This window comes from Ctenocephalides felis, unplaced genomic scaffold (genome assembly GCF_003426905.1).
Source record: "Ctenocephalides felis isolate EL2017-DRISC unplaced genomic scaffold, ASM342690v1 CF-g0.4_SCAFFOLD_01170, whole genome shotgun sequence".
Classification (NCBI taxonomy): Eukaryota; Metazoa; Arthropoda; class Insecta; order Siphonaptera; family Pulicidae; genus Ctenocephalides; species Ctenocephalides felis.
In genome coordinates, this window is record NW_020537324.1 from 84,025,888 (window position 1) to 84,047,901 (window position 22,014).

General features: G+C 29.2%; 2 protein-coding genes across 2 annotated transcripts in view; one reads left to right on the top strand and one right to left on the bottom strand.

The window, feature by feature from the left end:
- Nucleotides 1-1,376: 1,376 nt before the first annotated feature.
- On the bottom strand, nucleotides 1,377-2,706 carry LOC113368068 (ribonuclease H1-like). Its single transcript, XM_026609634.1, has 7 exons — nucleotides 2,554-2,706; nucleotides 2,349-2,475; nucleotides 2,124-2,288; nucleotides 1,970-2,055; nucleotides 1,821-1,909; nucleotides 1,576-1,751; nucleotides 1,377-1,516 (listed from the first exon to the last, which is right to left on the bottom strand). Exons 1-7 carry the CDS (start codon nucleotides 2,604-2,606, stop codon nucleotides 1,439-1,441), a joined length of 774 nt encoding a protein of 257 aa, XP_026465419.1. The 5' UTR covers nucleotides 2,607-2,706; the 3' UTR covers nucleotides 1,377-1,438.
- Nucleotides 2,707-7,858: 5,152 nt separating this feature from the next.
- Nucleotides 7,859-22,014, top strand: part of LOC113367838 (E3 ubiquitin-protein ligase MIB2-like) — a 50,117-nt gene continuing 35,961 nt past the window's right edge. The window contains 4 exon segments of the mRNA XM_026609416.1: nucleotides 7,859-8,093; nucleotides 18,432-18,599; nucleotides 20,582-20,753; nucleotides 21,823-21,938. Of these exon segments, the coding sequence (XP_026465201.1) occupies nucleotides 8,036-8,093; nucleotides 18,432-18,599; nucleotides 20,582-20,753; nucleotides 21,823-21,938 (514 nt within the window). The 5' untranslated portion in view covers nucleotides 7,859-8,035.

Consider the following 22,014-nt stretch of genomic DNA (forward strand, 5'->3'; position numbering starts at 1 on the left):
TTATGCTTGTGTGTGTGTGTGTGAGAGCTGATTTTTGGCCTTTTCTCGTAAACGGCTAGACCGATTTTAAAAATGTAACTATTATATTAAATATATATTAAATATAAATTAAAAAAGATTATATATATATATATATATATTATTTATATATATATATATATATTATTTATATATATATATATATATATATATATATTTACCTTTATATATCTTTATATATATAACTTCTTTAACATATATATTTATATCAAATGTTGTCAAATAGATTACAATAAATATTGTAACTTTGTCTAATATTTATAAGAATTATATAATATATATATATATATATATATATATTATATTGGAACTTCAGCCAGAATTAAAATAAAAATCTTTATTATTTTCAATATAAAGAAATACATGATCTTTTTTTTCCAAAAGCATTTGTTTTGTCAACACAAGCAGAAAGTTTCCGAATCATTCAATTCGGATGCTTATTTCTCGCAAAAACTGACATTTTTTTGTGCATTTAGCTTGGTATCTCCAAAACGGCTGAACCTACCTTTTGAACAAATTGAATGTTTTTCAAATCATTCAAATCCGATTTTCCGATCTTTCAAAAACTCGATTTTTATTTTCTGCACTCTTTGCTCCGTATCTCCGTAAAGGCTGGACCTGCCTTTGCCAAAAACTTATCAGCACATCTCTCTATCAATAGGATTCGAATGTTTTTTGAACCATTTAAATCGGTATGCCAAAATGTTCAGAAACCTTCGAAACGTGAAGATATGCAAAAATTTTCTATTTCGCTTTTTGGACGATTACAATAACTTATCCTACGAATATTTTCAATAACATATTTGTACGATTTCAAATTGTCAAATATCTTTGCCGTAATATTTTTAGTCATTTAAGAAAATTAATGAGATTTTTTCCAATCTTAACGTTTCAGAGGTTTCTGAACATTTTGGCATGCTTTAGAAAAAAATAATGTTGCGTTTCGGAATGTGTGTGAATGAATGGTGAAATTCAGTTTCAGTGCATGTACATCATTATTCTTTGGGGCAAGAATGTATATATATATATATATATATATATATATATATACAGGGCCGTGCCTGGCCAGCGTGCAGTGCTCTTAAAACCTTTACTCTTTGTTGTGCATAGTTCTCGAATCAAGAAAAGGTTTTCTTCGAGTAATGTTGACAAACTACATCGAGGAAGAAAATAGCAAAGAGTATAATTACCAGAAGAATTTTATTACTGTTTAAAATTTGTCTTGTTAAATATTAATGTGGAAATGATGCATACTTTTATCCATTTATTTTAAAACCACTGCATGATCTAACTAAAAAAAAATTAAAACTGAAGAAGTTCAACAAAACAATATTTATTTATAAATATATTATCATAACAACCAAGTTAAAAATAAAGTTTAAAATTTGTTTCTTTTAGCTCATAATTCTGTACCATTCCTTGCAAGTCTAGCAGCCATTTCATTTCCAATTACATCACTTATGTCTTCCACATATGTCTAAAATATTTTTGTGAATGTATCAAATAATTTAGCAAATCAAATTAGAAAATACGTACCCATTTTATATTCATGTTTACAATTTCTTGATCAAGTTCTTTTAAATAACGTTCATTTTCCATTAGAATACCCTTACTAAACGTAGAGGCTTCTCTTTTCCAGCGATCGTTTGCCCAACAGGTAAATGCATTTACAAGAAGTTGACACAGTGTGTAAATGCATGCCTTATATTCACCTAAAAGGCACAAAATATAAACAAAATAGTGCCGGATAAAAAGAATATTTATATAGATTTTTAAACCACCATGACGCTTTAATATTCGAACTGCTTTGGTGGTTGCTCGGATTTCAGCACACATGTTTGTTGTTCCATTACAAGGCTCCCAGACATTCCTTTTGAGGAAAAAAAGAAATTAGTAACAACTTTTGATAGTTCTATATATTTATACATACAGATGATGTTCTTCTCCAAAGAATACAATAATTCTCCCTGTAGTATTTGGTTCACCATCATTGTCACATTTACCACGAGTGTAAACCTTTGATTATAAAATAATGAATTGAATCAGTTGTACTATATAAATAGATATAACTGATTATAAATTACCCTTACAAATCCATCTTTGTCATATTTAAAAGATATATTAGGTCTTCCTGATATGTTCGATGTGGAAGGCAATTCATTTTCCTGGATGATGGATGCTTTACGCTTTCTGGGAACATTTATTGATTTTGGTTGTATCGCCGCTCCTTCGGAAGGCCCCATTCCTTGCTGAAAAGAATGCATTCGAATTTAAGTGTGGACTGTATTGTTGAAATGGTAATGACATACCATATTATTATCTTGGGCCGGTTTTGAGCCACCATTGTTTTCAACATATTGCATTGCTTCATATTTAGAATGAAACATTTTAAACTTGACGCCTTCAAAATTTACTACTTGCTTCAAACATTCATCCCTATATAAATGAATATAAATGATGTAAACTATTAAATAACATGTGACACTATCACAGGTTAATGCATTTTTTACATACCATGACTCATAGACTCCTGGCTTAAATCCTTTAGCAACTGCATAAAATGGCATGTTGACTGGATGATTGAATATTCAAGATTTTCGAATGAATATATGAATAATGAAGAAAAGACTGGTGGCCCGGTTGCCCTTCAAATAAACCGTTTATGGCTTACTTGTCTATGGTAAACATATTGCCATATGACGTTCTATCGAATCTGAACTTGTTCAAATTGAAGTTCGCTTCAGGTTTAAAAACCGTTGATAATTCAATTGTCCAATATTTAAAATTATTTAAATAATATTCAAATTTAATTAACATAATTTTTTCATATTAAAAGTTTTAATCGTAAATTCAGTGTTGACGTTGCAAAGACATTATATTACGAATCGAGACGTTTTTGAAAGTTCCTTTATACATATACATATATAAAAAAAGCACAAACAAAAGGAATGATACGTCTTCGATATGTGAAAGCTATAAAATATTTAAAAATAATGTTTTAAAAATCATGGAATCTAAGTAACAGTTTTTCTTATTTGTCCACACATATAATTCAAAAGCAACATCAATGAAAAAAGAGTGCTCGTAAGGTTCGCAGGCGTTTGAAGTAAAATTGTTTTGTTCTCGTACGAGATGGCATTTGAGTTAAAAATAAATACATCATATAACAATTTATCCGCATACACACATACATCCATTTTTTCTAAGGTTTGCCAAAATGTTCAGAAACCTTCGAAACGTGAAGGTATGCAAAAATTTTCTATTTCGATTTTTGGACGATTACAATAATAACTTACCCTACGAATATTTTCAATAACCTTTCCGATTTCAATTGTCAAATATCTTTGCCGTAATATTTTTAGTCATTTAGGAAAATTAATGAGATTTTTTGCCAATCTTAACGTTTCAGAGGTTTCTAAACATTTTGGCATAGTTTAGAAAAAAATAATGTTGCGTTTCGGAATGTGTGTGAATACAAATATTCGTCGACGATTTCGGGAGCATGGATCAACCGAAAAAAAATTCAATTCGTGTTTACAAGGAAACGTGCTGATTAGTTTTTGGCAAAGACAGGTCTACCCGTTCTGGAGATGCAGAGCAAAAAGTGCTAAAAATTACAGTTTTTGATGACGAACGATGCAAAAACATTTTGCTTTTGGGTAAGGCAAACATATTTTATTTATTATATATATATATATCTTATATATAAAATTCTTCTGTAACAATGTAAGTTTCATATTTCCTCCTAAACTATAATTCGGATTTTCATGAATCTTCCTGAAGTTTGTTCGGGAAATTTTTTAGAATGTTTTGATTCATAGAAATATAGTTAAATTGTAGAAATAAATAGAAAAAATTACAAAAAACCGCTTATCATTGTTTGCCCTTGAAAATATTTGAAGCTTAGTTTGACATTAAAAACAATTGAGGACTGTCATTTGCCAAACATTTCTATTCACTTATAGGCTAAGGCAATATTAGAATATAATAAATTCATAATTATGAATAAGGAAAATGTAATGTCTACATTATTAATGCCGAAAAGCAGCTGAGATGTGCCAAAAATCAAATTAATATAAGATGCAAATAATATAACATGCATTTGACAAGTGATGCAGTCTGCGCATGCGTCTGACGTGCGCGTGGTTTGCTTTTGCTTGCAATAATTTTGTTTGCGCACTTTGCGAACAGATTCGCCGTACGAATTCGCGCAAAGAAGCGAGCCATAAGTGATTGCGCTCAAACATATTCAATTTGCAGTCGTTTTGCCTTACTATACTAAGTCGCAATACAAAAAAAATTATTTAGAAGTTTCATTGTGTCAAAAATTCATATGTTTGTCATTGGGTACGGAATATTTACTCAATGGAGCGCTTTCGGTCTGAACTTTTTTTTACTGTTTTCCATTTCGTTTGGAATTTTGGAAATAGGCTCATCTTACTCTCAAGTTCAAAAGTGAAAACAATTTAGACTCCTTTACCACTTCTCGGGTGGATGACATTTCTTTTCAGTGGTGTAATTTTACTTTTTTCAAAATAACGTTGGGTATCGATAAAAGAACTAATTATACGAGAAAAATATTTAATAATGTTTTTCAAAAAAGGAAATACTTTTCAAGTTACTGGCTACTGAATATTTGTTTCTTTTTTGCGTTTTTCATCATTTGTTGCTAACACCTTCAAAAATATACATTTTAACGAAAATCATGTAATGAACAGAATTATATCAATTAAAATCTTAATAAAACGTTATTTTATAGTGTTTTAGGAACATTATTAGGCTAGATATGAAAATGGGTTTTTATGTACTCAAAATAAGCTTTAAAATGAGTACTTCTGCGTGTAAAATGAGTGAGCTATCATGCAGATAAAGGACGCATGCAATGTTTTTTTTTTTCATTTAAATCAAATACTTTGAGTGCCATATCCACCAAAATTAAAAATAATCGTATTCAATCTAGAATTAACTTGGTTTAAGAGATCTTGATGGATTCTAGAAAATACCACAACTTTAGTACAAATGATTCTTAAAAAACTCATGATTTCATGAAAAAAAAAACATTTTAAAAAAAACAACCAATTTCTCATCATAATACCTCTGAAAGAATACGTATAAAAGTATATATATAAGAAAATTCGAGGTATTTTTCTGACTAATTATTATTGTTTATTATTTTTTCGTTACACAAATATTGATAGATGTATGATTAATTAAGGAGCTGTCCAACCAGAGATCTTTCGAGCCCTTTAACCCTTCGCCGTTTTACAATAAGAGAAGTTACGGTAAAATTAATGATAGAGAAAGTTGTAGCTCATTTAATCACCTTTAAAATAGTGTATTACAAGTTCTGATAAAATCAGAATTAAAAGAGTAATAATCCAATTAATGCTGTGGATGGTGACGGAGTGCAAATTGTTAAAAACATTGAAATTAAGATAAAGATTAGCCTATTTCCAAAATATCAAGTAAATTGGAGCACAGTAAAAAAAATTTACAGAGCAATAATTTTGTTGATCGTAAGTTGAATAGAGCACATGTGAACAGGATTTGACAAATTAATTCACTTCAAATATAAACTTAAGCAATAATGTATATTGATTTATTAGAGAAAAAAATGCAATTTAGATATTAAAATTAGCCAGTTAAAATATGGTACAAAATTATAAAAATTATAGGCAACATTATTGAAGCAATTATTTTGGGTGAGAAAAATAAAAGGTGATATTGCACCTTTGCCGCGAATGCTATATATTAATTCTTTCTGAATTTGTTGTACTTTTTAAAAGATTTCAATTTTCAACATGAGTATCTTATGCTATGACCATAAATCAAAAAAGCAGACGATCATTTTTAGTGTGATAAATTTGGAAAATCAATGTTTTAGTCGTGAATAAACAAAAAATCATTCATTTATACATCCACTTCTACAGGTATGGCTAAAAATACTATATAACCCTTAAATGCAATAAAATAAATTGAGCTATTGGAAATAAATTTGTTCTATAAATCGCAGTGTATAATTTTTAATATACAATTTTATTGAACATTTTTTAATATTTGTTAAATAAATAATTAAAGTGTTAACTGTGGGAATTGAGAACAATCATTTTATTTGAAACAGTTCTACATTCAACATCACTTATATATTGGTGTAAATAGTAATTCAAAAAACAGTAATTATTATTGAAGTAAAACTTCTTTAGGCGCGATATGGGTGTAAAAATTTTTAGGCGCGACACGGGTGTAAATCCGTACAAATGCAACGAAAACGCCAACGTGTAGTTGAACACTACGACGCCGTAAGCGCTGATGTCGCGAGTATCCACTCCCGTCATGTCATGCGTAAGTCGAGCGCTAAACCCGCTAAACCCTATATGAACTTGCATTAATTGAATCACGTTTTTTTTTACAAAACAAGAGGTTGCTGTATTATGTCCTCATGGAATAAGACTTTTTCTTAGAGAATACACGTGTCATGGAATATAATAAATTTATATTGAATCTCGTTGAAGACAAAATAATATCTACTGCCACGGATATTTATGTAGGTTGCCATGCGACAGATCAACAATCATACATTCGTCAGCAGTTTCAAAAAAATCGGTTATTGATACCGGGGCTTTGCCGTATGAAATAATTTTAGTTCTGAATAAATTTTACATAATAACAACTAATATCGATGTAAGTGATGGCTTAGCTAATGGTTGTGTAGGAAAATTAGTGTACATAGAACGTGGCGATAATGATGAACTTCTACGTTTATGGTTTGAATTTCCTGTAAGCGGGTTTGAATTGATGTTATGTGATTATTGAAAGATGATTTTTAAAATTCAAATATGATGTTTTTTTATTTTTTATCTTAATTGCCTACTCATACAATATTAAAAGTTTTACTTCAATCGCGTGTGATCCTTACGCGCACTCTTTTTTTTTAACTAAGCAGTAAATATTAGTATAAAATATTGAAAAATTGTAGACGTAGGTACAGAACAACGTCTGTCGGGTCAGCTAGTATATATATATATATATATATATTAATAATTTTATTATATTTACCCCAGATAACAATTCAAGTTTGTTAATACATTCAGTTTCTGCCATTGTATTATTTAAATAACATAAAATACTATATACAGGTTGCTTTAAAATACACTTTAACTATAAATACAACTTATTACAAATAAGTATTGTTATACAAACTCATATTTAATTAAATTAATATTAATTTTCTGTTAAAACATTTTGCAAGTTATCAAAAAATTATAAAAAATGACGGTTCGTAACCAGTGTTGCCATCTGTCAGTGACCACATCGATAACGTAATTTAATACTTTGGTAAAATTAAAATTATAATAGTAATTAAAGTTTAAATATAAATATTAAAGTCTAAAATAAACATTTATATCAATAAATTGTTTATATAAACGTTTATTTTAATTTATAGTTATATTTAGCAAAGTTTTTTTTTGCGGTGTGAACATTGTCTAACTTCAGCTTTATCTTAATATAGCCAAGTACAAAAATTCACATTTAGTCAAGTTGTCTTTATAAATCGCAACATGAGCGTGAGTGCTTTTGCACGTTATTAATTAATTAAAAACATAAATAAAACACAAAATAAACCATCACCAATAGTTCTGTAACACTTGTGTTAATTGTGTTTGTTTAATACTACAATATGCTAATATTTGCTATTGATAAGTTAACAAAATAAAATTTGACAGTTCGCTCAAGACAAATACGATAAATCAAACTTCAAATATAAATAAATCTTCAGATTATCATTTCCAATGATTCATCGATCCCCCGAACTGATTATGTATTCAGTATTGAAATCTGATTAGCAAATGGATATGAATCACCAGATAATTGAAATATCTTTCATTTCAAAAAATGTTCTGTGTAGACAAAACGAAAGTGTTTGAGTGATGATAGTGAGTAGTAGTAGATAGAATTCTAATAAATACTTTTGGTTGAAGTAATTTGTGTGTGAAATATGTTAGCACCTGGGATAAGGGTTGTTAGAGGTCCAGATTGGTCTTGGAATAATCAAGGTAATATTAATATTTTGTAATGTAAGTTATGTAGTCATCGATGAAGTATATAAGGCACACAGTTTGGGTCAATCGAGTACTTATATTTAACTGAATAGTAATTTATTAGCATTAAATACAACATGCAGCCATTAAATGCTTCACGTCTAGTGAATTTTTGTTAAATTGCATTTAATTGTACTTTTGAAAAGGAGCATTGAATATTTCTATACGAGCTCCTTAAAATAAAGTAAATCAATTAATTCATATAATACAGTAAATAAAGGCTAATTATAATCAGTATAATCAAAGTAAATTTATTTTGTGTTATGTTAAATGTTAATAAAAATAGCTCAAAGTCATCCACTAATTTGTCAATGAAGGCTAGGTAATGGACAGACAATTTTATTGAACTATACGTGGAAAAACAATAGTGATTAGTTGAATATTATAATACCATATAAGGATTGTATTTTAATCTTTTTCAATTGAACATTTCTATTCGAGTCCTTCATGTTAGTAAGTTTCTATAAAAATTCTTTTTTTATTGATATGAATTTGTGGAGCATTGAATATTTCTATACGAGTCCCTTAAAATAAAGTAATTCAATTAATTCATATAATACAGTAAATAAAGGCTAATTATAATCAGTATAATCAAAGTAAATTTATTTTGTGTTATGTTAAATGTTAATAAAAATAACTCAAAGTCATCCACTTATTTGTCAATAAAGGCTAGGTAATGGACACACAATTTTATTGAATTATACAAGTAAAAACAATAGTGGTTAGTAGAATATTAATAATACCATATAAGGATTGTATTTCAATCTTTTTCAATTGAACATTTCTATTCGAGTCCTTCATATTAGTAAGATTCTATAAGAATTCTTTCTTTATCGATATGAATTTGTGGAACATTGAATATTTCTATACGATTCCTTTAAAATAAAGTAAATCAATTAATTCATATAATACAGTAAATAAAGGCTAATTATAATCAGTAATCAAAGTAAATTTATTTTGTGTTGTGGTAAATGTTAATAAAAATAACTCAAGTCATCCACTAATTTGTCAATAAAGGCTAGGTAATGGACAGACAATTTTATTGAACTATATGTGGAAAAACAATAGTGATTAGTACAATATTAATAATACCATATAAGGATTGTATTTTAATCTTTTTCAATTGAACATTTCTATTCGAGTCCTTCATATTAGTAAGATTCTATAATAATTCTTTTTTTATCGATATGAATTTGTGGAGCATTGAATATTTCTATACGAGTTCCTTAAAATAAAGTAAATCAATTAATTTATATAATACAGAAAATAAAGGCTAATTATAATCAGTAATCAAAGTAAATTTATTTTGTGTTATGTTAAATGTTAATAAAAATAACTCTAAGTCATCCACTTATTTGTCAATAAAGGCTGGGTAATCGACAGGGAATATTATTGAATTATACCTGTAAAAACAATATTTATTAACAAAACCGTATAAGGGTTCTATTTCTTTTTCAATTAAACTTTTCTGCTCATAATAATGTAATTGAATTATTTTATCTAATAGAAGCAAACAGTAAATAAAGGTTAGTCTCATAATAGAAATAAAATATTTTATAGTACACTTAGTAGCTGAAAGTAAACACACAAACATTAATTTATCATAAAGTACTCCATGATAAAGTTTAGTCAATCCTCAATAAATTTCATCCAATATTCATTTTAATATCGATAGTTAGTAAAAGAATATTAATAAGACTCTGTAATAATTTTAATCGATATGAATTTGCAGAGCATTAAACATTTCTATTTGAGTCCCTGCATACATTAGTTTGTCAATAAAGACTAGGTAATCTACAGGGAATTTTATTGAATTATACAAGTAAAAACAATACTGGTCAGTAGAATATTAATAAGGTCATATAAGGATTGTATTTTAATCCATTTTAATTGAACATTTCTATTTGGGTCCTTCATAATAAAGTAATACAATTAATTTATATTCGAACAGTTAATAAAGGTTAGTCTAATCAAAATTGTAAACCTTATTCATTTTGTATCGAATTAATTTTAAGAACAGTAGTGATTAACAGAATATTAGTAAGACCATATAAGGATTCTATTTTAAACCTTTTTAATTAAACATTTCTATTCGAGTCTCCATAATAACCCAAAAATTGTTCTATTCATTACATCGAGTGAAGGAAATTGTCTATTAGTTTTATGTGGGAAGAGAAACATTACTAAAACTAACAATTATTAAAATCAGAATTGTCTTTTAACAAATTACAAGAATAAATCATACTAGAATTCTGTTTTAATCGAGATGAATTTATAGAGCAATGGAGATTTTTATTCGAGTCCCTCTAATCATATAACTTAAGAAATTTGTAAGGACATTATGAAAATAATTTCAGGAATAAATATATCATTAGAATTAATTTCTTATATAAGTTCTGGAGTTCCCTAAAAATAATTTATTTATAATATATATACACACACTGAATAAAAAGTTAATGTAAATACTATAAAATAGTTAATACAAAGTAATTAATATTTAAAATTGAATAAATCCATGTGTATAATACACACACATATATATATATATATATATATATATATATATATATATATATATATATATATATATATTTAATTTTGAGTCATTGACTTTTATTATCTAATCTTATTGTTATATTTGTAAAATAATAATAACATGCACAATGTTATTTACAATTGTAGCACCTGTATCGAATTTTTATTTGTTGACACAAACTATAAAATTTCATAAACATAAATAACGAGTCGTTGAACCATACTCATAAATATAAATATATATATATATATATATATATATATATATTTAAATTTAAAATTATATTTATAAATAGATACTTTCCGTATCCGTTTACCAAACAGGAAAGTCATGTTAGGGTAGGTCATTGGTATAAAAAAAACTTATGACTGAAGAATCTAAGGGGAAAATCTATAAATATATATATATATATATATATATATATATATATATATATATATATATATATAACATATGTATGCACATGTTTTATAAAAATAAATTCTAAATATAAAATTGTCAAATCATATTACGTCCTTTTTAACTTTCCTTAGGGTAAATTATTGTAATCGTCCGAAAATCTAAATTGAAAATTTTTGCATTTCTCGACGTTTTGAAGGTTTCTGAACATTTTAGCATACCTCAGAAAAAATGGATGTGTGTGTGTATGTATGTATGGATACAATTTTTCGGTCACGTTTTCGGGCGCACGGATCAACCGATTTAAATGGTTCAAAAAACATTCGATCCCTATTGATAGGGAGATGTGCTGATTAGTTTTTGGCAATGGCAAGTCCAGTCGTTTCGGAGATACGGAGCAAAGAGCGCAGAAATAGAAATCGAGTTTTTGAAAAATCGGAGCATCCGATTTGAATGATCTAAAAACATTCAATTAGTAATGATTGGGAGAAGTGGTGATTAGTTTTTGGCAAAGGCAGGCCCAGCGGTTTCGGAGACACAGAGCTAAATGGCGCAGTTTTTGAGAGAACTAAGCGTTCGATTTAAATGATTCAAAGAACTTTCTGCTTGTTTCAACAAAATAATTGCTTTTGGAAAAAAAATGTTTCTAATTTTTTTTTCAAAAAATATTTTTGTAATTTTGGATTAAAAATTCAAAAAAATGCCCATGCTAAGCACAGTCTAAGCGCCACTCTGGTACAAATGTTTACCCGAGTGCGTTTAGACTGTTTATGTACTGGAGCGATTTTCCAATTTTGTGAAAACTATTGAAAAATGTGAAAATGCCGCCAAGCTAAGCACAGTATAAGTGAAAATGTTGCACAGAATTATTTGCAAGTGCGTTTAGACTGTGACTATACAGGTGCACTTTTTCAATTTTGTGTAAATTAGGCAACTATTTTTTTTTTAAATTGAATTCGAAATGAAATGACGATTGTTAATGTTCTGGAGATTGAATTGAATTGATTTATGATTTACATTTGATTTGCTCAGATATAACTAGATAGCAAAAATATTGAAAGTTACAGTATTTGTAATAATATATTTGAAAACGTTTAAAATTTCTCGAATATTTCATTACGGTACGGGAAGTTCCAGCAATTTGCCTTAAGACACGATGCCATACACCACTAGTTTAATATGAATTTATTTGAAACTTATTTTCAAGATTCGGCATTTACAAAATATTACAATTTTACAATTATCTATATATTAAAGTTATTCTAAAATAATCTGTATTAACTATTAAAAACTATTTTTTTGTATTACTAAACTATTTTTTTTTAATTTTTAAATTCAAGCTATTATATACTAATTTACTCCTCAGATATAATAAAACATTTTATCTACGTGAAAATTTCATATAATAAAATTATATATACTTGTTTATTATATTTTAAAAAAAATCTACTTAACGCCTTTTAATCTATATATGTTTGTGAGATTTAAATAAATTATTTAAATAGGTAGATTTTTACGAATCAATAATCACAATGAAAATATTTTTATATAAAGTTCATTCATAATTTATTATATCTACTTGTTGAATGAATGTAGGCATATTCTTAAATAATTATTAAAGTTCAACCGTTACTTTTATTTATTATAAATTCTTATGCGAGTTGATTCTGTTAATATTTGAATGGTTTGGTAGTTTGATTTGATAATAGACATTCATTTTTTTTTATTACATTAAGTGCAATTTAAGAAAAGCAATGTACTTCGATGCAAGGTTAAATGATGCGATTACACTCTAATTGAATGACCCGAATGCGTTGACCTCACTCTTGATATAATAGTATATAGACATATATATATTTGTATATATATATATATATATATATATATATATATATATATATTAACAAAGTCTAGTAATCGGGCATAACATCAATAAAAAACATAAATTTCTTTCAAAAATTTATTCTAAATCCATACGTTTCGGCTATAATCCTAGCCTTCATTCAGTGGAAACTAAAAATAAAATTAAAAACTAAAACGACTGAATTGGAGTGAAAAGAAGAAATAAAATAGTAAACAGTACTTACAATTAGTTAATCTTAGTGTTAAATTGAAAAATTTTAATAATCCATGGTATCAGGATATGGTAATGCATTACACTATGTATTATAAACATTAAACTTGCAATTACACAATATTTTCACAAAATACTAATTTAAAAAATCACAATTGGATAATGTGTTGTTCGTAGACTGGTTGAAGATATAATGGAGAAAGGACTTTTTAAAAAAATATTTTTTACCAAGATTCTACACATGTGTGGAACGAATTGCGAATCCTTTGCGCGACGTTTGTATTGTTTTTTGAGAAATTTGGAAATACTATCTAAATAAAAGAGATTTGTGTCGCACAGCGTGTTAAGTTCATTCCGTTTATTTATTGTTTTATTATTATAAACAGCTAAAAAAGATCATTCTATAATTCTTCGTTTGAATAAATTTTGTTCGAATTGTAGTACAGCCGGGTTAGAAAAGTCCATATCGTGTTTTAAAGTATAAATATGGTCCGCAATCATAGTTTTAAATTGCCTCTGAATTTTTTAATTGTTTTTATGCTGTTGTAAGCGTTTCATTAAGTTCTGGCTTGTTTCTCCTATGTATTATAAATTACAATCTAGACAATTAATTTGATAGGCGAGATTTCTAAGTCGTTCGATATTAAAAGGGGTTTGTGTTATGGTAAAATTGTACTAGTCGTTGTACTAAAATTGTTTACAAGTCGGAGTCCAGATTTATAAAAAATTTTTTACAAAGAACATACAATTCTTTAATGTATGGCAAACATATCACACCAGAAAAAGTTTGAGTCAGGTAAATGGTTTTGTACTGTGGAATTGTCCATTTTATTCAAAAGGTATGTTAGTCTGTTACTGGTTACGGAGTTTGTAAGTTTTAAGGGATAAGAGTTATCTGTTAGAATTTTCATAATTAAATTGATGTTGTTGTTCCAAAATGTTTTGTTCGATAGAAGTATTTCGTGGTCAGTTAGATTTATCATAGTTTCCACTGAATGAAGGCTAGGATTATAGCCGAAACGTATGGATTTAAAATAAATTTTTGAAAGAAATTCATGTTTTTTATTGATGTTATGCCCGATTACTAGACTTTGTTAATACATATGTTAACATCAAATTCAGAATCATACAATATATATATATATATATATATATATATATATATATATAATGTGTATAAATGTTTGTACAAACTGCATAAATTCAACACCTACCCTTTAGGAATTTATCTTATCAAAATTAATTGCTCAGATTGTGACCTCACATACGTAGGTGAAACAAGTAAAAAAAGAATAAGTCGGACTTGAATATTTTTTAAATTTTTTTGAATGCCATTTAATTTCACGTTTAAACAAATTCTTTGGAGCAAGATGTTTCTATTTTTTTCTACGGATCTATTTTTGTCACCTCGGTATCTTCCCCTTAGACTATTAGCACGCGCTTAAGAGATGTGTAATGTCTTACATATGCCACTGTAAAATACATACATACATACATACGTACATACACACATACATACATGCATATGTATATATATTGTAAAGCTTCGAACAAAGGATCCAAAAAGTAATAAAAACAAAAAAGTTTTTTTAAAAAAAACATTTCTTTATTTATTAACTTCCCGTAGGGCAAGCTATAGTAATCGCAAAAAAATCGGAAATGAAATTTTTTATATATCTTTACGTTTCAAAGGTTTCTGAATATTTTGGCATACCTTAGAAAAAATGGATGTATGCGTGATGCCTTTATGCATCCCAGACCGGTCTTCTGTCTGGATATGTCAAACTCGATACCGCCCTGGTATAATACCGACTAAAAGCTCCGCTTTGCCCTTGCCTCTGGTCCCCACGGAAACCGCCGTTAGGCATTACTTCGTGGGGGGAGGATCTAGAATGATATAATTCTTAACTTGTTTCATACTCATCTTTTAAGTGGGCGAAGTCCCATTCGTACTTTCCTTTTCCATAGAGCGCAGGTCAATTAATACCTCTCTCGCAAATGTGTGTGTGTGTGTATGTGCGAATACAAATGTTCGTCGACGATTTCGGGAACACCGATCAACCGATTTGAATAATTAAAAAAAAACATTCGATTCGTATTGATAAGGAGACGTGCTGATTAGTTTTTGGCGAAGGCAGGTCTAGCCGTTCCGAAGATACGGGGCAAAAAGTGCCAAAAATGGTAACTCAGTTTTTAAGAGAACGGACCGACCGATTTTAATGATTCAAGAAACATTTTACTTGTATTGGCGAGATGAAGAATTGATCAATTTTTCATGAAGGCAGGTCTAGCGGTTTCGGAGATCTAGTAAAAAAAGTAAAAAACATGCCATTTCGCCGTCAAAAATGATCATTAGACATATGCACATCAAATTATCAGATATTTTATAGAGATTTTAACAATAAGTATAAATTTTGTTTACATTCCTATGGGTTCCGTACCAATGTTTATCCGTTACACGGCGACGCGGCGCTTACGCGCTTCGATATTTCGTCTCTATGCAGTTAAAGCAGAACGATTGTTGTGCTTAGCCTGGATGATTTTCTGAATTTTTAATCCAAAATTACAAAAATATTTTTTGAAAAAAAATTAGAAACAAATTTTTTTTTCCCGAAAGCAATTATTTTGTTGAAACAAGCAGAAAGTTTTTTGAATCATTTAAATCGGACGCTTAGCTCTGTATATCCGAAACCGCTGGGCCAACCTTTGCCAAAAACTAATAACCACTTTTCTTCGTTATTACGAACTGAATGTTTTTTGGATCATACAAATCGGATGTCCGTTCTCTTAAAAACTCGATTTCTATTTTCTGCACTCTTTGCTCCATATCTCCGTAACGGCTGGACCTGCCTTTGTCAAAAAATAATCAGCACATCTCCCCATCAATAGGGATCGAATGTTTTTTCAACCATTCAAATCGGTTGATCCGTGCTCCCGAAAACGTGGACGAAAAAATGCGGACATACAAAACACAAATCCATGTTTTCTAAGGTATGCCCTTTAAAAATGTTCAGAAACCTTCAAAACGTCGAGAAATACAAAAATTTTCAATTTCGATTTTCGGCCCATTACTATAACTACCCTACGGGAAGTTAAAAATTTCATGTTTTTTAATAATGTTTTTCGTTAATATTATATTAATAATAATTGTAATTACATATATTTATGTATTTTAATTAAGTAAAAGTATGTATAAATAAACTGATAATCGCATCGTCTTTAATTCTTACAAAATCATTAAGCCGAGGTTCGGTCGAGCGTGGTAACTATTTTTACGAAATTCTAAATTTGCGCAACAATATATATATATATATATATATATATATATATATATATATATATATTAATTCAAATATATTATTTCATTTGTCCCTGATAGAATTAGATTGAAAAGTATAAATTCACTTCAGATAACAAGTGTGTTGCGAAAAATTTACAATCGAATTAAAAATATTGAATGTGTGTATGCTTGGTCAATTGCCAAATATTTATAGATGTACATCCTGTCTGTCTAAAAAATTTGTACGTTTAGTTTTAAACAATTGGACATATGGATATAAGGGTATATATATATATATATGTATGTATGTGTGTGTGTCGATATGTGAAATTTCGTATTACGAATGGAACGATTATTAAGATGCAAATTTGAGCACATTAGTATAGTGTCGAGTCTTGTAGAAGAAAGTTGATAGGCTATCTATATTTAAAGATTATTAAGTTTCCGTAGGGTGAGTTATAGTGATGGGTTTGCATTTCGTCGCGTTTCAAAGGTTTCTGAACATTTTGGCATACTTCAGACAAAATGGATGTGTTTGTGTGTGTGTGGATACAATTTTTCGTCCACGTTGTCGGTTACACGGATCAACCGATTTGGTTGGTTCAAAAAACATCCGATTCCTATTGATAGGGAGATGTGCTGAATTGTTTTTGTAAAAGGCAGGTCCGGCAATTACGGAGATAAAGAGTAAAGAGTGCAGATAATAGAAATCGAGTTTTAGAGAGAACGGAGCATCCGATTTGAAAGATCCAAAAAACATTCAATTTGTTATGATTGGTAGAAGTGGTGACTAGTTTTTGGCAAAGGTAGACCCAGCGGTTTCGGAGATACAGAGCTAAATGTTTAAAAAATGGCAGTTCTTGAGTGAACTAAGCGTCCGATTTAAATGATTCAAAGAACTTTCTGCTTGTTTACACATAATAATTGCTTTTGGAAAAAAAAATTGTTCCTAATTTTTTTTTTTAATATTTTTGTAATTTTAGATTAAAAATTTAAAAAATTACCCAGGCTAAGCACAGTCTAAGCGCCACTCTGGTGCAAATATTTATCCAAGTGCATTTAGACTGTTTTAGAAAGTTTTTGGCAAAGGTAGACCCAGCGGTTTAGGAGATACAGAGCTAAATGTTAAAAAAATGGCAGTTTTTGAGAGAACTAAGCGTCCGATTTGCTTGCTTGTTTCAACAAAATAATTGCTTTTGGAAAAAAAAAATGTTTCTAATTTTTTTTTTCAAAAAATATTTTTGTAATTTTTTTTGGATTAAAAATTGAAAAAAATTTTCAGGCTAAGCACTGTCTAATCGCCACTCTGGTACAAATGTTTACCCAAGTGCGTTTAGACTGTTTTTGTACTGGAGCACTTTTCCAATTTTGTGAAAACTATTGAAAAATGTGAAAATGCCGCCAAGCTAAGCACAGTATAAGTGAAAATGTCGCACGGAATTATTTGCAAATGCGTTTAGACTGTAACTATACGGGAGCACTTTTTCAATTTTGTGCAAATTAGACAACTATTTTTTTTTTAAATTGAATTCGAAATGAAATGACGATTGTTAATGTTCTGGAGATAAATTGACTTATGATATACATTTGGTTTGCTCAGATATAACAAGATAGTAAACATAATGAAAGTTACACTATTTGCAATAATATATTTGAAAACGTTTAAAATTTCTCGAATATATCATTACAGTACGGGAAGTTCCAGCAATTTGCCTTAAGGCACGATGCCATACACCACTAGTTACTATAAGAATTTACACCGAAGATCACGATCTCGAAACGTTGTTTGCAAATAGCTGGTGGTTGCAAAAAAATTCTCTTACAAAGATGAAAAAAGTGTTGAAGAAATTCACACTTTAAAGGTCATTTAAGTATTGAAAAACCACGAAACGATAAAATTATAAGATTCTAACTATTATTAGTCTTTTAAATTTTTTGCCCTTTTGTTTTACTTTTTTTTTAATTTTTTGCCCTCCAGTGTTTTACTATTTCTTTTCTAATTAGACGGAGGCGAGGGCCACTGCGGGACTGTTTGCGAAATAGGCAGTGCCGGATCGACGCACTCGCCTGAATTAACAGTGGTCGTTTGTTGGGACGCCGGTCTGAGGACGAACTACAGGACAGGACATCAGGGCAGATACGATCTGAGGGCTGTCGATAATGCACAGACAGGTAACTAGAAAAATAATTGACTTTTATTAATCGATTTTATTAGTCATTCAATATATATCTATAACACTCATATACTTATATTAGTGCAGTAAACGGAGCGTATCAGGTCTGAATTTTTTTACTGTGCTCCGAATTAAATGAAATTTTGGAATTAGGTTCATCTCACCCTCAAGTTCAAAAGTGAAAACAATTCGGGTTCGGGGGATGACACCTTTTCTCAATTGTGTTATTACATTTTTTTCAAAATAACGTCGGAAATCGATAGAAGAACTAATTATAAGAAAAAATGTATTTTATCGTTTTTCAAAAAAAAAAACTAATACTTTTCAAGTTACTGGCCACTAAAAATTGATATATTTTTGGCGTTTTTCTCCGTTTTTTTGCAAATATCTCCTAAAATATACATTTTAACGAAAATCATGTAATGAACATAATAATGTCAATAAACATCTTAATAAATCGGTATTACATAAAGTGTTCTAGGAAAAATATTAAACAAGATTTGAAAGAGCAAAGTCGTTTTTTATTTCGTTCAAGATTTAATTGTTGTATTTAAAGCCATCTAGCGTCAAGGTTTTACATTTTATGCATTTCGGTGAAATTGGGTTTTATAGTACTCAACATAAGCTTTAAAATGAGTGCTGTCACAAATTTTTGCGTGTAAAATGGGTGAGCTATCATACAAATAAGAAGCATATAAAATGTTTTTTTCTTTTAAATCATATGGTTTAATGAGCGCCATTTCCACCAGAATTAATGTAATTCACATTCCATCTAGAATTCACTTCGTTATAGACATCTTGATGGATTCTAACAGATTCACTACTTTAGTACAAACTATTTTCAGAAAACTCACGATTTTATAAAAACCTTTTTTTCCAATTTGCGCGGCTCCGTAGTCTTTAAGCATTCATAACTCTGTCAATTTTTGTGTGAAAGAAAAATAATAAAAAACAATAATAATCCAGAAAGATTCCTTTGATTTTTATCTGTATGCTTTTATACGTATCTTTTATTCTTTTTGAGATATAATGAAAATAATTTCGGTTTTTAAAAAAATTGGAAAAAAAGTTTTTATAAAATCGTGAATTTTCTGAAAATAGTTTGTACTAAAGTAGTGAATCTGCTAGAATCCATCAAGATGTCTATAATAAAGTGAATTCTAGATGGAATGTGAATTACATGTGGAAATGGCGCTCATTAAACCATATGCTTTAAAAGAAAAAACATCGTATAAGCTTCTTGTTTGCATGATAGCTCACTCATTTTACACGCAAAATACTTGTAACAGCACTCATTTTAAAGCTTATTTTGAGCACTATAATACCGAATTTCACCGAAATGCATAAAATGTAAAACCTCACCACTAGATGGCTTTAAATACAACAATTAAATCTTGAACGAAATAAAAAACGACTTTGATCTTTCAAATCTTGCTTAATATTATTCCTAGAACACTTTTTAAAACACCCATTTATTAAGATTTTTATTAACATTATATTGTTCATTACATGATTTTTGTTAGAATTTATATTTTAGGAGATATTTGCAAAAAACGTAGAACAACGCCAAAAATATATGAATTTTTAGTGACCAGTAACTTGAAAAGTATTAGTTTTATAAAAGACATTTTTTGCTTATAATTAGTTCTATCGAATTCCGACGTTATTTTGAAAAAAATGTAATTACATAATTGAGAAGGGGTGTCATCTGAATTGTTTTCACTTTTGAACTTGAGGGTAAGATGAACCTAATTCCAAAATTTCATGCAATTCGGACAGTAAAAAAATTCAGACCCAAAACGCTCCGTTTACTGCACTATAGGTCTTTATTTTAATTAAAGTCCTCTAACAAGCTTGCGTTAAACCCTCAACGATTATCTGAAAATGGTGTGCATTGCCTGTCAAACAATTACTATTTCCATTTCAATAGTTTAGAGATGGTTTTATCTGTTTACCTTATTTTTTTCTGTCTTCTACCAGGTGTCGTCCATCCGAACATAATCTGCGACGAGTGCAAAAGGAACGGCCTGGCGGGCATAAGGTTTCGCTGCGCGACCTGTCCGGACTACGACCTGTGCGTTTCGTGTTACGGTGACGATAAACACGATATCGAACATCCATTCATAAGATACCAGACACCCAACAGTCCGGGGTTAGTAGTCGAAATTAAGTCGTAGATAATAAACGAACAATTCACGAGCATTAAGCAGAAGTTAGTTGAGCTAAAAAGTGACGAAAGTTGAGAAAAAATGAAAATTTATATGTATCTTTACTTTTCAAAGATTTCTGAACTTACCTAGGGTTTCTAAGGTTTCTAAGGAGACCAATGTTTGCTTGTTTGATTTCTTGAAAGACCGTTATCTACATCTACATATTATATATATAAAAATAAGTCGGGTTTTCCTTCCTGACGAAATAACTCCAGAACGCACGAACCGATTTCGACAATTTTGCATTCGTCGGAAAGGTCTCGGGCACCGCAAGGTTTATAACTAAGAAAATTAGTGGTGCATGGCATCGTGCCTTAATGCAAATTGCTGGAACTTCACGCACCGTAATGAAAAATTCGAGTAATGACATTAGTGAGAATTATCAGAATTATGCTTGCAATTAAGTCAACGAGCAATTCTTGCCGCAAAGAATAATGATGTACACGCACTGAATTGCACCATCCAATCAAAAATTGCTGGCGATTTGGTGACATGCCAATGATTCCGACTGGTCTTCCGTTTGACTTCAAACGATTGCAATTTCCAGTTCGCCAGTTCGCCAATCGCTTAGTGTTTACGGGATAAATTTCAAATAGATTATTCAAAAAATCATTGTTTTTCACATGGGCAGTTATACGTTGCCTGTTCACGAGTTGCAAAACCATCCGCTTTGTTTGTGTTAACATCAGACCGAAAAGCAAAAAATGTGGTTTACCAAAGAGCACTTCAATGAAACGGATAATTGGCGGATTCACTTTCATTTTCTTAGAGAGAAGTTCAACTAAAAAACACTTCATTTTTGTAATCGAAATAAATTCATTACTGTTGTGTAATAAAATCAAATTTTTCCTTTTCAAATATAAAACAAACAAAAAATTTCTTCATCTTTCTCACGAAACCATCTGGCGGCGAAACGGAGTTCGTCGGGTTTGCTAGTTTATTATAAAATGATATGTGGCTATCGAATTTTCATAATTTTACGTACTACATCATAATATTTATCAATTTTAGAGTACAAGTAGGACCTAGAAAAAATGCAGTCAAAATCCAACTCAAAGGAATATTTGTTGGTGCTAAAGTTGTTCGTGGAACAAATTGGGAATGGGGTAATCAAGACGGAGGAGAAGGTAAAATAATATACATTATATATATATATATATATATATATATATTTATATATATATATATGTAATATATATTTAT

What these genes read in the sequence shown, in the direction of transcription:
- LOC113368068 (XM_026609634.1), bottom strand. Translation starts at nt 2,606, where the DNA reads ATGCCATTTTATGCAGTTGCTAAAGGATTTAAGCCAGGAGTCTATGAG. An exon ending in CCAGGAGTCTATGAGTCATG is followed by an intron (nt 2,476 to 2,553) that starts GTATGTAAAAAA and finishes TCATTTATATAG; the next exon opens with GGATGAATGTTTGAAGCAAG. An exon ending in ACAAAGATGGATTTGTAAGG is followed by an intron (nt 2,056 to 2,123) that starts GTAATTTATAAT and finishes TTATAATCAAAG; the next exon opens with GTTTACACTCGTGGTAAATG.